Source organism: Giraffa tippelskirchi, chromosome 5, assembly GCF_054371585.1.
Source record: "Giraffa tippelskirchi isolate mGirTip1 chromosome 5, T2T-mGirTip1v1.2.pri, whole genome shotgun sequence".
Classification (NCBI taxonomy): domain Eukaryota; kingdom Metazoa; phylum Chordata; class Mammalia; order Artiodactyla; family Giraffidae; genus Giraffa; species Giraffa tippelskirchi.
In genome coordinates, this window is record NC_137279.1 from 132,130,686 (window position 1) to 132,148,270 (window position 17,585).

Consider the following 17,585-nt stretch of genomic DNA (forward strand, 5'->3'; position numbering starts at 1 on the left):
TACCACTTGCCCCTTTTAAAGCACTTGGAAAACACTGCTACTTGATCAGCATAAACAACAACTCATCCAATAAACTTTAACAGTGAGCTTGAGGAAGTTACTACCAATCCATTTAGTCAATACACACAAATGGAAATCTCACTGCTATCCCTACTTTAATTTTTGTTTTATGTGTTCCTCCTTATAATTTAAAAATAATAACAATAATTTTATTTATTTATTTTTGGCTGTGCTGGCTTTTCATTGCTGCATAGGCTTTTCTGTTTATGTTGGTGCAAAAGTAACTGTGGTTTTACCTTGTTGAACTTTGTCATTTGATACTGGAATACATTCTTAAATAAATGTGGTGACTCTTGCTCTTTTAATTTCATGATGTATAAATTTAATTTCATGATGTATACATTTTATGCAGCCATGAAATTAAAAGACACTTGCTCCTTGGAAGAAAAGCAATGACAAACCTAGACAAAGATTAAAAAGCAGAGACATTACTTTGCCTACAAAGGTCCATAAGAGTCAGAGCTATGGTTTTTTCCAGTAGTCATGTACAGATGTTAAGAGTTGGACCATAAGGAAAGCTGAGCATCAAAGAACTGATGCCTTCAACCTGTGGTGTGGGAGAAGATTCTTGATAGTCCCTTGGACAGCAAGGACACCAAACCAGTCAGTCCTAAAGGAAATCAACCCTGAATATTCATTGGAAGGACTGATGCTGAAGCTAAAGCTCCAATACTTTGGCCACCTGATGTGAAGAGCCAACCACTGGAAAAGACCTGGACACTGGGCAAGATTGAAGGCAGGAGGAGAAGGGGGCGACAGAGGATGAGATGGCTGGATGGCATCAGTGACTCAATGGACATGAGTTTGAGCAAACTATAGGAGATGGTGAAGGACAGGGAAGCCTGGTGTGCTGTAGTCCATGAGGTCGCAAAGAGTTGGACACAACTTGGTGACTGAACAACAACACTATACATCACTTTAATGTGCATTCCTTACTTTATGATTTTTGCTGATGACTTAATAATTGAGGTTTATTGTATATTTATTTTAGACTATAGAAATGATGATAGACAAAAAGCAAATTTGAGTGATTTTTTTATTCAAGTGACTTTTTTATTCGAGTTCATAAAGCAGCAGAGATAACTCGGAACATCATCAGTGCATTTGGCCCAGGAATTGCTAATAAACAGACAGTGCAGTCGTGGTTCAAGAAGTTTTGCAAAGGAGACGAGAGCATAGTGGCTGGCAATTGGAGGTGGACAACGATCAACTGAGAGCAATCATCGAAGCCAATCCCCTCACAACTATGTGAGAAGTTGCCGAAGAACTCAACGCGGACCATCCTATAGTCATTTGGCATTTGAAGCAAATCAGAAAGGTGATAAAGCTCGATAAGTGGGTGCCTCATGAGCTGATTGCAAATCAAAAAAACTGTCGTTTTAAGCATGTCTTCTCTTACTGTACACAAGAACAACAAGCCATTTCTCAATTAGATTGTGACATTCGATGAAAAGTGGATTGTATGACAACCAGCAATGACCAGCTCAGCAGATGGACTTAGAAGAAGCTCCAAAACACTTTCAAAAGCCAAACTTGCACCAAAAACAGGTCATGGTTTCTTGTGGTCTGCTTCAAGTTTGAGCCACTACAGCTTTTGGAATCCCAGAGAAACCATTACATCTGAGAAGTATGCTCAGCAAATCGATGAGATGTACCAAAACTGCAATGCCTGCAGCCAGCATTGGTCAACAAAAAGGGTCCAGTTCTCCACAGCAACGCCTGACTGCGTAATTGCATAACCAACACTTCAAAAGTTGAACAAATTGGGCTACGAAGTTTTGCCTCATCCACTATATTCATCTGACCTCTCACCAACCACCATTTCTTCAAGCATCTCAACAACTTTATGCAGGGAAAACACACAACCAGCAGGAGGCAGAAAATGCTTTCAAAAAGTTTATTGAATCCTGAAGCACGGATTTTTATGGTACAAGAATAAACAATCTTATTTCTCATTGGCAAAAATGTGTTGATTGTAATGGTTCCTATTTTGATAACTAAAAATGGGCTTGAGCCTAATCATAATGATTTAAAATTCATGGTCTGAAACTGCAATTACTTTTGTACCAACCTAACAGTTGCAGCAAGTTGGGGCTACTCTCCAGTTGCAGTGCGTGGGACTCTCATTGTTGTGGCTTCTTCTTGTTGCAGGCATGGGCTCTAGGGCACACAGGCTTTCAGTAGTTGTAACACATGGGCTCAGTAGTTGCAGCTCCCAGAGCACAGGCTGAACAGTTGTGGTGCAGGGGCTTAGTTGCTCTGAGGCATGTGGGATCTTTCTGGATCAGGGATTGAACCTATGTCTCCTGCATTGGCAGGTGGATTCTTTACCACTGAGTCACAAGGGAAGCCCCTTCTTTTCACTTTAGACAGTTACCAAACATTAGTTAAATCTATAATTGATTTTAAATCCCATTTTCCTTCAAGTGTTTCATTTGTAACAGGAACTTCATCATCTCACCATCCTAGCAACTCTTCACTAGATACTGGATAAGCTTTCGTAAGTTTATGATCTGATTCTACCCAGAATTTTCTACTTCTCCTTGGCAAATTTTCCTTCTTTTCCTATGCTGGGGATCCTGCTTAGGATTTGATGGTTAAGAGTTTTTTTTTTCTTCCTTTATAAACTTTTTCCCATTATGGGCTAGTAACTTTTTTTATTAGCTTCTATATTTATGTTGGGAAAAGAGTACATCAAAATTGTATACTGTCACCCTGCCAGGTTCCTTGGTCCATGGGCAAAAGTTTGCCATTTCCTTCTCCAGAAGATCTTCCTGACCCAGGAATCGAACCCAGGTCTCCTACACTGCAGGCAGATTCTTTACCAACTGAGCTACCAGGGAAGCTCCAAAAAATACTGGAGTGGGTTGCCATGCCCTCCTCCAGGGGATCGTCCCAATCCAGGGACTGAACCCAGGTCTCCCTCACTGCAGGTTGTTGATTCTTTACGGTCTGAGCCACCAGGGAAGCCCCTGCTTACTTAACTTACATGCAAGGAACATCATGTGAAATTCTGGGCTGGATGAATCACAAGCTGGAATCAAGACTGCCGGGAGACACACCAACAATCTCAGATATGTACATGACATCACCTTAATGGCAAAAAGCGAAGAGGAACTAAAAAGCCTCTTGATAAAGGTGAAAAGGAGAGTGAAAATGGTGGCTTAAAACAACATTTAAAAAACGAAGAACATGGCCTCCAATCCCATCACTTATGGCAAATAGATGGGGAAACAATGGAAACAGTGACAGACTTTATTTTCTGGAGCTCCAAAATCACTGCAGATGGTGACTGTAAGCCATTAAATTAAAAGACACTTGCTCCTTGGAAGAAAAGCTATGACAAACATAGACACGTATTAAAAAGAGACACCACTTTGCCAACAAAGCTCTATATAGTCAAAGATATGGTTTTTAGAGTAGTCATGCAGAGATGTGAGAGTTGGACCATAAAGAAGGCTGAGTGCCAAAAAACTGATGTATTTAACTGTGGTGCTAGAGAAGACTCTTGAGAGTCCCTTGGACTGCAAGGAGATCAAACCATTCAATCCTAAAGGAAATGAGTCTTGAATGTTCATTGAAAGGACTGCTGCTGAAGCTGAAGCTCTAATACTTCGGCCACCTGATGCAAAGAGCCGACTCTGGAAACGACCTCTTTTCAGGAAAGCATCAGGAAAGACCCTGATGCTGGGAAAGATTGAGGGCAAGAGGAAAAGGGAGTGACAGAGGATGAGATGGTTGGATGACATCACTGACTCAATGGATATGAGTTTGAACAAACTCCGGGAGACAGTGAAGGACAGAGAAATACAGCAGGATGCAGCCCGTGGGATTGCAGAGTCGGACACTATTTAGCAACGGAACAACAACAATATTTGTATTATTTATATCTGATCATCTAAATCAGATGTCAATTTCCCTATCAAAAGCTCTTTAGTGGTGGTAGTTTAGTCACTAAGTCATATCCCACCATTGCAACCCTATGGACTGTAGCCTGCCAGGCTCCTCTGTCCATGGGCTTTCTCAGGCAAAAATACTGGAGTGGGTTACCATTTCTCTGTCCAGGGGAATCTCCCTGACCCAGAGATCAAACCTGTGTCTCCTGTACTGCAGGCAGATTCTCTGACTGCTGAGCCACCAGGAAAGCCCTTCAGTGAGGTAGATAGTGTTAAAGATACGGAAACTGATATACACAAAAAGTTAAGCATTTTGTACAAGTACATCTAAGTGGCTGACATAGTATTTGAACCAAGAAAAGCAATTGTGAGGGCCTGATTAAGATGCTGCTTCTGAGATAGAAAAGAAATAAACTAGAAAAAATATTTTAAAAGTAGAGGACAGAGCAGTAAGTGCCACCTCATATCATCATTAAGCACTACAAATCTGCTTTCACTAATATATGTAATTTTTTAAAGACGTATGTACCATTAACCTGAATACTAAATGATAAAAACATCTTTCTTATCTTTTAGACAAAATTATGATTAAATTTTAATATTTTCTTCCCATACACCAATGGATAAATCAGAATGTAAATAAAATTATCACCATGGATTTAACTCTACTCTGGACCAAGTTAACTTCTGCTGGGTTCTGCAGCTACAGATTACATTCTAGCCACTCACAGTATTCATGAACTCCACTGAGATACATGGAGGAACGTCTGTCTGAGCACAACAGTTCACTTCAAATCCAGCTTTGATAATATAACCCACAAGTGGTGAGTCAGAAAAATCTCCTTAGTGGTTAGAGAGCACATTATTAAAATTCAAAAAATAGTTCAATATTAGATCTCACCTGGTTGTCGATCTTTCAGGTTAGTACAAAGTATATATTTTCAAATCACTGCACAAATGAAAGCTCCTGCAGCAATCTGATAAGGTAGATTTATATATACCTCATCAGATGAGAAATGTCAAAAATACCTAGGTTCTTCTTGGATTCTGTTAAGAATAAAATTTATCAAACTCTTCTAAAACATAAAATATACATGAAAAATCAATTATAAATATAATGAAAATTCAGGTAAAAACTTTCTCATCTTACCCTGTCTAGTTCCAGTGTAAATTTCTGGTCCCACGACTGATTGGAAATGGGTTTCCAGCTAGTTTGACCAACCACAGTATTGTCCAGCTTCAACACTGCACAGACATCATCTGTAATTACAATTTAAAATTTGACTAAGTATTTTAAATCCTTTAAAATAGAAATAACACTGTTTAATGTCAACAAAAGTCTTATGATACTTTGAAAATAAGTTTTTCTTACTCACTACTGAAGCTTTTAAATCTTAAACAGCTAGTTGTATATAAACACACACACACACACACACACACACTCTCACTCCTACTAGACCGTTCCAAGTTATCTTTTGTGTTTTATACAAACACAAATAGTAATTGCTATTTCGTTTACATCAGAAAATTACTGAAAGGACTGACATGTGGCCAGTAGTTGTTTGCCACAAGTATGTGTGGGTGTATTTTTATATATTATTATCAATCACCCAGTTTTTCTCCCTCTACATTTGGTATTTATTAAGGTTGTTACCTTAAACGATTTTTATTTTTACATTTTTCCTAAAGTCTCTCTCCATATACAGGAAAGCAGATATACTGTACTAGGCTGAATTGTTACATGCCTTTCCCACCAGTTATATATTTATATCATAGTTTATGACTACTTTAGAGTATCTCCAAAGTACTTCATAAACCTCTTGTATTTTACTCTTACCACCTTTACACACTCCCCCATTTCAGTTTACTTCTGGGACACCAGGCTATAATCCTAATTTAACATGGTTATTTATCAAAATTTCTTCATTACTTTAGAAGTGTCATTATTCCATTTAAAGAATCAAGATGTGACACAAAGAGTCTGACATAAAGAGTAATGTTCAGTATTTCATTATTCCAAAGAAATTAATGCTATATGTCATTCAGTTTTCCAACATTTTCAGTATGGTAAATTTTGTAGCCTTTTAAATTTTCCTGTCATTACAGCTTTTGATATTTTAAATTATGGAAATCATAATTTTAAAGTTTGTTGTCCAACTTTGACTCTTACTCCTCTGTCCCCACCACTCAGCTCTCTGTATAGGACTTTAATTTGTTATTTGATTGTTAAAAAAAAAATCTGATTACTGAACTGGATAAGTCATCAGTTTTTAGGAGATTTCGACTACTTCCACTTTTACTTTTACTTGTTCTGCTCATGAAGGATGATCTGGTCTCACTTGGACTCCAACCAGGTAGTGCAACTGATGCTGCTTTCGACCGTCCAGGGACATTCTCTAGGATATCTTGACAGCCCATAAGACGAACTTCCAAAGTACCTATAGCATATATAAGTATTAAGTAAGAAAACATCAATTCTCCACACAGAATTATGTCTTTGTTAACTATTAAGAAATAGTGGGGGAAGGTTTGCTAAAATAACAAAATCTCTTCTCCCGGAGGTTCTTTGAGGTAACTATCTTCTTTCCTGCTTTATTTAGAGAAACTTATTAAAAACTCTCACTTAAGACAACTATAAAAAAAAATTTATAGAAAGAAAAGCACTTCCCAAAAGCTGTCTGCAGGGCACAGAACAAAACAAGTTAGTTACATCATCTTCTAGTGTATATGAATAGTCACTTCTGTAATTATATGGAAGAATTACAGAATTATGTGGATAAAACACATGGGAGGGGAAATACAAAGCTAAATAATATGCCTATTAAAACAGACATACAGAAATTAGAAACAAGGAAATCTGACTGTGTGAATAACAGTTGTTTTTAATAGTTGCACAATTAACATAGAAAATGACTATAGGTTTTTGGGGAGATTTAATAGATGGAGTTCTGTTCTATTTGAGATATAAAATAACATTATCTTTTCACTTTAATAGTTTAGTTAGTCAAATAATAATGGGCTATAATTATCCAAGCATAAAACAATTGTAATTTCCTTAGGCAAATACATATGAAAGGTGTTCAAATGAAATTGAGGACCTCTAAGCTTAGCCATCTGGAGATATGGCTTTGTCATCATTTGGGCTAGAGTTAGTGTACTAAAATTTTAAAATGGTTCCTCAGTATTAAAATTTTAGATATTGCATATAGTAAGCACTTTAGGAAGAGTATTTCCTGGGAAAAGCTGTCCCATTAAACTTAAATAATTTTATTTAAAGTTTTTAATTATTTAAAAGTAACCAAAAGACTTTCAGCAAAGTAAAGAAAGTCTGTATTTACTCTCAATGCAAACAACTTAAAAAAAAAAAAAAGAATAAGAAAGAAAAGTGTTAAAGGCCAACGGAAATCAGTACAGAACAGGGGAACTCAGGTGGAGCCAAGTGGACTACCTGAGTTAAGCATACAGAAACGAGTATTGAGACTGCACTGAGGGGGCTAGACTTCACAGCCAGAATAAAGGAAAAAATACAGCTATCCAGAGACAGAATTCCTGAGATGTACAGAAGGTTCCTCAGACTAAGTATTCAGTCTTGATTCAGGAACAGAGAATAATTACCCTTAGACTAAACAATGCTGTAGTCCCATATTACCCAGGGACTTCCCTGGTGGTCCAGTGGTTAAGAGTCCACCTGCCAATGCAGTGGACATGAGTTTAATCACTGGCCTGGGAAGATTCTGCATGGTGCAGGGTAACTAAGTCCTCAAGACACAACTACTGAAGTCTGTGGGCTCTAGAATCTGTGCTCTGTAACAAGCGAAGCCACATAAATGAGAATCCTAGGCACCACAACAAAGAGTAGCTCAGCTCCCACTCGCCACGACTAGAGAAGGCCTGTGTGCAGCAACGAAGACCCAGCACTGCCAAAAATAATTCAAAAAAATAAAAATTTAAAAAAGCATTACCCAAAAGATCAAACTGTTTCCAAGTAATTTAATTGTGACCTGGAATAAAGCTCAAAAATATTTGTAATATTTGTAGGAATACAAAAATACCCAGCACCTAACAAGCTAAAATTCAAAATGTGTGGCATTCATTCAGAAATTATCAGGTGTATTTGTTTTCTATTGCTGTATTACCAATTATCACAAACATAGTGCCTTAAAGCAACACCCATTTGTTACCCAATAGTTCTGTAGGCCAGAGTTTGAGTGGGAGGGTCTGCACTCTTTGCTGAAGATTTCATAAGGCTAAAATCATTGTGTTTGCCAGGCTGGGCTCTTAATCTGGAAGTTCTAAAGAAGAACCTGCTTCTAAGCTCATTCAGGTTATTGGCAGAATCTAGTTTCCTGAAGCCATAAGAATAGGGATCCTATTTCCTCGCTACTGACAGCCAGGGTCTATTTTCAAGTTCTAGAGGTGACCTGCATCCCTTGTCATGTGACCCCCACCCCATCTCTAAGCCAGCAAGGGCACATAAAATTCTTTTTATGATTCATATCTCTCTGATTTTCCCTTCTTCCATTGGCCAGGGAGGGCTTCCCTCATAGCTCAGTTGTTAAAGAATCCACCTGCAATGCAAAAGACCCCAGGTTCAATTCCTGGGTGGGGAAGGTCCACTGGAGAAGGGATAGGCTACCCACTCCAGTATTCTTGGGCTTCCCTTGTAGCTCAGCTGGTAAAGAATCTGCCTGCAATGTGGGAGACCTGGGTTCAATCCCTGCATTGGGAAGATCCCTTGGAGAAGGGAAAGGCTACCTACTCTAGTATTCTGGCCTGGAGAATTCCATGGACTGTATAGTCCATGGGGTCACAAAGAATCAGACATGACTGAGCAGCTTTAATAATAATGCCACATCACAGAAGTGATGCCCCATCATATTCATAGGGGAGGGATTCTGGAAGTCATTGCTAATATTCTGCCTATCATACCAGGAAAGCAAATAAACAGAAAAGTAGGACCCATTAAAAAAATAAAACCAAATGAAAACCAATATAAAACTGATATAAATATTATCATTAGCAGACATTCACACAGTTATTTATAAATTTATTGTTTAAAATGTTGAATAGAGACATCAAAGAAATCAGAAAAAAAAAAACAAAAAAATTTCTAGAGATGAAAACTACATTGTCTGAGATTAAAAAATAAAGAAAAACTGGATGGGATTGGTGGCACATTCACATGGCAAAAGAAAAGGCTAGTGCTAGAGCAATATAAATGATCAAAAATAGAAGACAGAAAGGAAAGACTTGGAGGGCAAAAAACAAATTAAAAATCCCCAAACAACACATACGTGAGCTGTGAGTTTAACTTCTAGTGTCCTAATACATGAGTACTTAAAGTCCTTCATGAAAAATAGAGAGGACAGAGAACAGAAAATACATTTGGAAAAATAATGACTAAAAATTTTCCAAATGTGGTTAAAACTATAATGTGCTTGAAACTTTCCAAGAAGTTCAATAAACACTAAGCAAAAGAAAAATAAGCAAATTATACCAAAGCATAACATAATTAAATTTCTCAAAACAAATGATAAAAAGTTTTAAAAGCCACCAGAGAAAAAAAGACACGTACATACAAAGATCAGGGCGGCAGCAGATTTCTCATTAGAAACAATGAAAGCACAAACCATGAACCTAGAATTCTAAATCTACTGAAAATATCTTTCAAAAATGAAGCTTTTTCAAATATAAAAGTGGATAAAGAACCCATTATCAGAAGACTACCATGTGATCCAGCTACACCATTCCTGGGTATTATCCAAGTGAAGTGAAATGCACATTTACACAAAAACTATACAAGGATGTTATTAGCAGTTATATTTGAAAAAAGTGAAAAATGGAAACAACCCAAATATCAACTACAGGTGAATGGATAAAAAAGTTATTGTATGTTCACACAATTAAATACTACCAACAATAAACAGAAAGGATATATGATATATATCTACTACTGATATATGCAATTCTTCTGAATTATTCAGAGTGAAATGGCCAGATTCCCCACCCCAAAAGTATACACTGTATGATTCAATTAATATAGAATTCTACAAAATGCAAACTAATATCTAGTGACAGAAACAGGCCAGTGATTTGCCTGGGGACAGGTATGGGGAAAGAAAGCATGAAAAGAGCAAGAAAGAGGGGTTTCACAGAGGCACATGAGGATACTTTTGGAGATGATGTATATAATTATCTTGATTGTGGTGATGGTTTCATAACTTTAAATATATAACAAAACTTCTCAAATTACACACTTCAAATATAAGCAATAAAACTGTTCTATAGACTGGATATTGACAATGGTAGCTCAGGTATATTTATTTACAAAAAATTGTAGAACTATATTTAAAACCAGTAGAAATTTGTGTATTATTTCAAATATGTCCTAATAAAGATGGCTACGCATGAGGGAAATCTTCAAACTTATTTTTTGGTTTGGCTATGGAAATCTTATCTCACTGTAAAGTATGAAGGCTCATTGTAAGTTTAATGAATATCATTTCAATTCTGGCTCAAAAGAAACAACTTGTGTCTGTGTGTTTTATTTGCTTTGTTTGTTGTTGTTAAGGTGGTAAACTTAGTTCATTTCCACTGTAAATGTTTGGATGTAAAAGTCATCCTGGGAAAACTGAAAACATCTGGTTACTACTTCAAATCCTGGTAAATAATTAAATATTTTAGTAATCTCAATGTATTAGGTGATGACAATGTTCAACACCTGCTTTCATTTAGGAAAAAACCTGGAGAGATTTAAGATCTTTATTAAGTATATAGAAGTTTCTTTCTTTTACGAGGTGACACAATTGCAACTGCATATAACCATGTAAGAAATAGCTTAAAATTACATTTTTTACTTTTATAACCTATAACATTAAATTTTAAAAACAAGCAAAGCCAAGAAGTAAATGTTCATAAGCAACAGCTATGAATTCCATTAGAATAAGTAAATATTTTTTAATTTCTTTTACTTTCTGGAAAAACTATTTTATGTCAATTTTACTAATTCAATATGTACACTTGGTACAACTGAGTAACTTTTTAAAAAATTCTGAGGAAATCTTTTATAAAAACTTGAAACTAGTCTTGAAACTTTGGACTAAAAAATTCAGTCATACTTTGTATCAAAGCAATTTGTAAATTTCAATATTCTAAGCATACCACTGCAAAAGAAACAAGTATAAATGAGACAAACCATACATGACAGCATGCACTAAAAAGTCAGGGCAGTAAAAGTCAGGGCAGTAAATACTCCAACTACTTATCTAGGCTAATCCTTTATCATGTCTAATCCTTTATTAATACAACTACTATTTCTCTTTCTAGTTAATTCCAAATTTAAAGTCCAGTAGATAATTAAAGGAATTTTTTAAAAAACCAAAATATCTTAAGATACTTCCTTTTAGGTTCGATTTACATCACTAAAAGTAAAGTTAAGTAAGGGAATGAAGAACACGGAGAGAACTAAAAAAAAGGTTAAAGAGTTAGGAAGAGGCGCCAGCTAGAATAGAAAAGGAAAATAATTTCCAGTCACATCAGCTGATTTTGTAAAATGTAGCTTTATTACTTTTCTAAATAGACTTTAGCAATTATATTTTAACCAGTGAATCTTTCTTAAGTTTTGAATATTATGTTTAGTCCTGAGCCATTAGGTGGGGAAACTGAGATAAGTACAGCCCCTGCTTTATTATCAAATAATATTTACCAAGTATCTACTGAATGTATAAAGTACCCTGTGATAGGGATTAAGAGTACATGTAGGTAGATGACAAAGTCTTTGTTCTTCACAGGTCTATATTCCAGTTTTGATTTTAAAAAAAGAAGAAGACAGACAGTAAGTCAAAGCCATTTAATAGGCACTGTGCACAAACCAGATTAATTGTGACAGAAGATGTATGATATGAGTTATAGAGGATGTGGTTGGAAAGATAAATGCTTTACTTACTTTTAAAAATTTTTATTGGAGTATAGTTGATTTACAATGTTCTGCTAACTTCAGGTGTACAGTAAATTGAATCATTATACATATACATATATCCACTCTTTTTTAGATTCTTTTCTAATATAGGCCATTACAGAGTATTGAGTAGAGTTCCCTGTGTTATATACAGTAGGTCCGTATCAGTTATCTATTTTATATACAGCAGTGTATATACGTCAATCTCAATCTCCCAATTTATCCCTAGCCCCACCTAACTCCCTGGTAACTGTAAGTTTGTTTTCTGCACTGGTAACTCTATTTCTGTTTTGTGTTGACAGGTAAGTTCATTTGTACCTCATTTTTTAGATTCCACATAATGTAATGTCATATATTTGCTTTTCTCACTCAGTATGATAGTCTCTGGCCTTCCCAGGTGGTGGTGCTGCTGCTCCTGCTAAGTTGCTTCAGTCGTGTCCGACTCTGTGCGACCCCACAGACGGCAGCCCACCGGGCTCCCCTGTCCCTGGGATTCTCTAGGCAAGAACACTGGAGTGGGTTGCCATTTCCTTCTCCAATGCATGAAAGTGAAAAGTGAAAGTGAAGTCGCTCAGTCGTGTCTGACTCTTAGTGACCCCATGGACCCCCCTTCTCCGCCCAGGTGGTGCAGTAGTAAAGAATCTGTCTGCCAATGCAGGAGACCCAAGAGATACAGGTTCGATCCCTGGGTTGGGAAGATCCCTGGAGCAGGAAATGGCAACCCGCTCCAGCATTCTTGCCTGGAAAATTCCATGGACAGAGGAGCCTGGTAGGCTACAGCTGTTGGACACAACTGAGCACACATGCATGCACATGACAATCTCTAGGTCAATCCATGTCATTGCAGATGGAATTATTTTGCTCTTTTATATGGCTGAGTAACATTCCATTGTTTATATGTAACACATTTTTTTTAAACTTAAATCAATCTGTTTATTTTAACTGGAAGCTAATTACTTTACAATATTGTAGTGGTTTTTGCCATACATTGACATGAATCAGCTATGGGTGTATATGTGTTCCCCATCCTGAACCCCTCTCCCACCTCCCTTGCCATCCCATCCCTCAGGGTCATCCCATTGCACCAGCCTTGAGCACCTTGTCTCATGCATCAAACCTGGACTGGTGATCTATTTCACATATGATAATATACATGTTTCAATGCTATTCTCTCAAATCATCCCACCCTCGCCTCCTCCCACAGAGTCCAAAAGTCTGTTCTTTTGTTTATATGTAATAAGTGAACCATGAACTTCCAGATGTTCAAGCTGGTTTTAGAAAAGACAGAGGAACCAGAGATCAAATTGCCAACATCTGCTGGATCATCGAAAAAGCAAGAGGGTTCCAGAAAAACATGTGTATCTGCTTTACTGACTATGCCAAAGCCTTTGACTGTGTGGATCACAATAAACTGTGGAAAATTTTTAAAGAGAGGGAAATACCAGGCCACCTGACCTGCATCTTGAGAAACCTATATGCAGGTCAGGAAGCAACAGTTAGAACTGGACATGGAACAGAAGACTGGTTCCAAATAGGAAAAGGAGAATGTCAAGGCTGTATATTGTCACCCTGCTTATTTAACTTATATATGCAGAGTACATCATGCGAAACGCTGGGGTGGAGGAAGCACAAGCTGGAATCAAGATTGCCAGGAGAAATATCAATAACCTCAGATATGTAGATGATACCACTCTTATGGCAGAAAGTGAAGAGGAACTAAAAAGCCTCTTGATGAAAGTGGAAGAAGAGAGTGAAAAAGTTGGCTTAAAACTCAACATTCAGAAAACTAAGATCATGGCATCTGGTCCCATCACTTCATGGGAAATAGATGGAAAAACAGTGGAAACAGTGTCAGACTTTATTTTTTGGGGCTCCAAAATCACTGTAGACGGTGCTTGCAGCCATGAAATTAAAAGATGCTTACTCCTTGGAAGGAAAGTTATGACCAACCCAGATAGCGTATTAAAAAGCAGAGACATTACTTTGCCAACAAAGGGCCGTCTTGTCAAGGCTATGGTTTTTCCAGTAGTCATGTATGGATGTGAGAGTTGGACTGTGAAGAAAGCTGAGCGCCGAAGAACTGATGCTTTTGAACTGTGATGTTGGAGAAGACTCTTGAGAGTCCCTTGGACTGCAAGGAGATCCAATCAATCCATCCTAAAGGAGATCAGCCCTGGGTGTTCATTGGAAGGACTGATGTTGAAGCTGAAACTCCAATCCTTTGGCCACCTCATGCGAAGAGTTGACTCACTGGAAAAGGCCCTGATGCTGGGAAGGATTGGGGGCAGGAGGAGAAGGGGGTGACAGAGGATGAGATGGCTGGATGGCATCACCGACTCGATGGACATGAGTTTGGGTAAACTCCGGGAGTTGGTGATGGACAGGCAGGCCTGGCGTGCTGCGATTCATGGGGTCGCAAAGAGTCGGACACAACTGAGCGACTGAACTGACTGAACACATATTTATTCATTCCTCTGTTGACGGACATTTAGCTTGTTTCCATGTCTTGGTAATTGTAAATTGTGCTGCAATAAACACTGAGGTGCATGAATATTTTCAAATTATGGGTTTTTCCAGATATATGCCCAGAAGTGGGACTGCTGGATCATATGGTATCTACTGTTAGTTTTTTAAGGAACTTCCATACTGTTCTCCACAGTGGCTATATCAGTTTACATTCCCATGACAGTGTAGATGCCACACTCTCTCCAGCATTTACTGTTTGCAGATGTTTTGATGATGGGCATTCTTACCAGTGTGAGGTGATACCTCATAAGATAAATGCTTTAAACAATAAATACTTTAAACATTTAAAATACAATAGAAAGTTTGGGCCAGAGGCTTCCAAGCTTTTCTGTTTCATAGTAGCCTAGTATCTCAACTTTTTCATTGTGCTAGTAGTCTAAATGATACACCAAACAGTTCTGTTTCATAGGATATTATAACAAATTAATAAGTATCTGAAAAAATAATACACTGAAAAGTAATCATATTTCCTTCTTAAATAACCATGATCATTTCCTAATGAGATGTGTGTACCTACTGGGCACTGTACAATTTATCAAACTTTGGAATTAGATTGGAAAGTGCCACCATTATTTTCTATTCCATATTGATTTTCCTATAGTATTTATTAATATAGCAGTGAAGGAAAATTCACTTGGCATCCCAGGGTACTGCAAATTTAGGAACTCAATTTGGTAACTGAAGCTTTAGACTGATCTTAATAGTAGTAACAGCACTGTCCAACTATAAATTTGTCCTTCAAGATTTAATGTAGAAGTCTGTCATAATATAAAACTGATATTGATGCCCAAAGCTACTAAAATGTGACAGTATGCTGTGCAATTCTAAAGAACACTTTCATATCCTCAAAATATTTAATGACATTATTTTTAAGGTAAAGCCCTTGCTGACATTCATATTGATAATTTAAGAATTCCTGGGGATGAGGAAGGTCTGTGTAACAAAAATACGTCACATTCACATGGGCCATAAAAATCTTTGTAGGTAATGGTAAGAAAATGGTAGGGTAGCAAACTTTAAAGGCAGTTTCTTTACAGAAACACAGGAAAACAAACAAAATCAGGAAAAGTGATTAGAATAAACATTACCAGAAATCTGGGAAACAGTCAAAGGTTTATTGCAACCAAGCAAATGCTTGATCAAAAAAGGCAATGAACACTAGGTAGGAAAGCTTTGGGGCATTTTAATTTATCTTTGCTTCATCTCTCCTCTCTCCAACCCCAATGGCTTGGTGATACCCCTGATGATGTGTGTGTCTGTGCTCAGTCACTTCAACTCATGTCCCATTCTTTGCTACTCTATGGATTGTAGCCTGCCAGGCTTCTCTGATCATGTGATTTTCCAGGTAAGAATGCTGGAGTTGGTTGCCTTGCCCTCCCTACTCCAGGGGATCTTCCTGACCCAGGGATCAAAACCATGGCTCCAGTGTCTTCTGCACTGCTGGCAGATTCTTTACCACTGAGCCACTGGGGAAGCCCAGTAGTCCTGAAGATAGCAGGCTATATTTCTGATATAAGTTCCTGGTGTCAGAGGGAGCAGAGAAGACTTCATTCTCAAAAAACTCTGGATGCCTGCTTTGACCTCTCTGAAGGCTCCCTGAAGGACTAACAGAAAAGGTTTACCTTTCTTTCACCTAACTGAGAAATCTTTCAAGGGAGAGAAATAGCTAAGTACAGGGCATTGAAAGGCAAATGAAGCCTGGAGCAAAGGATATCAGTTGTCTGTATTATTTAATAGACATCCTATAGTCTTGGCGGGGCAGGAAAAAGGAAGTAACCTGTTTTAGGAAATAAGCGCTCTGCAATGGCTCTACATGTTACCGGAAAACCAGAAGACTAGCTGCAAAAGGAGACATGCTCAGAAGAGATCTAAGAAGGCACTAAGATCTCACATCTGGCTGATATTCAAGCTCTGTACAAGCAAAGGCAGAATTATAAAATGCCTGGGTGAATGCTGAAAGTATGCCTTGGCACACAAAGAATTCAGCTGCAAACATAAGGCAAATTTTTCTTTCTACCTGCAGGCGTTAAAAAAAAATTTCTGTCAAAACACTAGTTGACCAGTAACTTAATGGAGACTTCAGTGACCACACATAATTACAAACTCACTAAACAACTACATCCTGTGTCAAACAGCAGTAAGAAATTATAGAAAATGGGACTATATTCCAGAGTTACAAATAATAATATTAACCATATCCAGCTTTCAATATAAAATTATGAGGCAAGCACATAAATAAGAGAGTATGGCCAATTCACAAGAAAAGTAGAAATTCACAGAAACTATCCCTGAGCAAGTCAGTTGGATTTACTAGACAAAGACTATACCAACTGTCTTACAAATGGTCAAAGCTTACATGTGGTCAAAGACCTAAAAGAAACCAAAAGGAAAAAAGGAGAATGGTATTTCAACAAATAGGGAATATTAATAAAGACACAGAATTTATAAATAAGAACCAAATAGAAATCCTGGAGCTGAAAAGTACACTAACTGAAATTTTTAAAGTTTACTAGAGATGTTTAATACAATATTTTAGCAGGCTGAAAAATCAGAAAACTTAAAGATATCTGAATTGAAAGTGCAGTCTTAGGAAAAGAAAGGAAAAAAATGAAGGAAAGTCAATGTTGGGGAATGAAGGATGTTATTGTGAAGAGAAAAAGTTGAAAAATTAGACTCTAGCACATGTTTACTACAATAAATGTTAAAGAAAGGACTATAGGCTAAAGCAAAATTGTAACAGAAAATTTCAAGTACAACAAGAGCAGAAAGAATAATGAGTCACAAGATATAAAGGACAATGCTTTGTTTTGATTTCTGAAAAAAATACTTTATACAAAAGGAAATTACAGTTGATCCTTGAACAATGTGGGAGTTAGGGGCACTGACCATCTTCACAGTCAAAAATCTGCATGTAACTTCATAGTAGGTTTTCCATATCTGTAATCCCATATGCACTAATTCAATCAAACATGGATCAACTATACCTTTAAAGTTTTTTGCTCTTTAAGGTAAAAACAAAACTAGAAGATATACAGTGGAAATGAACAACATGGCTTTGAACTAAGCAAGTCCACTTACATGTGCATTTTTTTCACTAAATACTGAACCATAGTGCCCTATGATCCACAGTTGGTTGAGCTTGCAGA

At 37.2% G+C, this 17,585-nt stretch overlaps 1 protein-coding gene across 10 annotated transcripts in view; it reads right to left on the reverse strand.

Annotated features, from left to right (window-relative positions):
• Positions 1–17,585, reverse strand: part of PKN2 (protein kinase N2) — a 137,141-nt gene that overhangs the window by 34,186 nt on the left and 85,370 nt on the right. For 7 of the 10 annotated variants that reach the window (XM_081495538.1, XM_081495531.1, XM_081495536.1 and 4 more), the window contains 2 exons: positions 6,209–6,394; positions 5,107–5,216 (listed from right to left, as the gene is read on the reverse strand). In XM_081495538.1, the coding sequence (XP_081351664.1) occupies positions 5,107–5,216; positions 6,209–6,394 (296 nt within the window). The remainder of the gene's footprint in view (positions 1–5,106; positions 5,217–6,208; positions 6,395–17,585) is intronic. The other 3 variants (XM_081495533.1, XM_081495541.1, XM_081495532.1) reach the window with 2 other exon arrangements.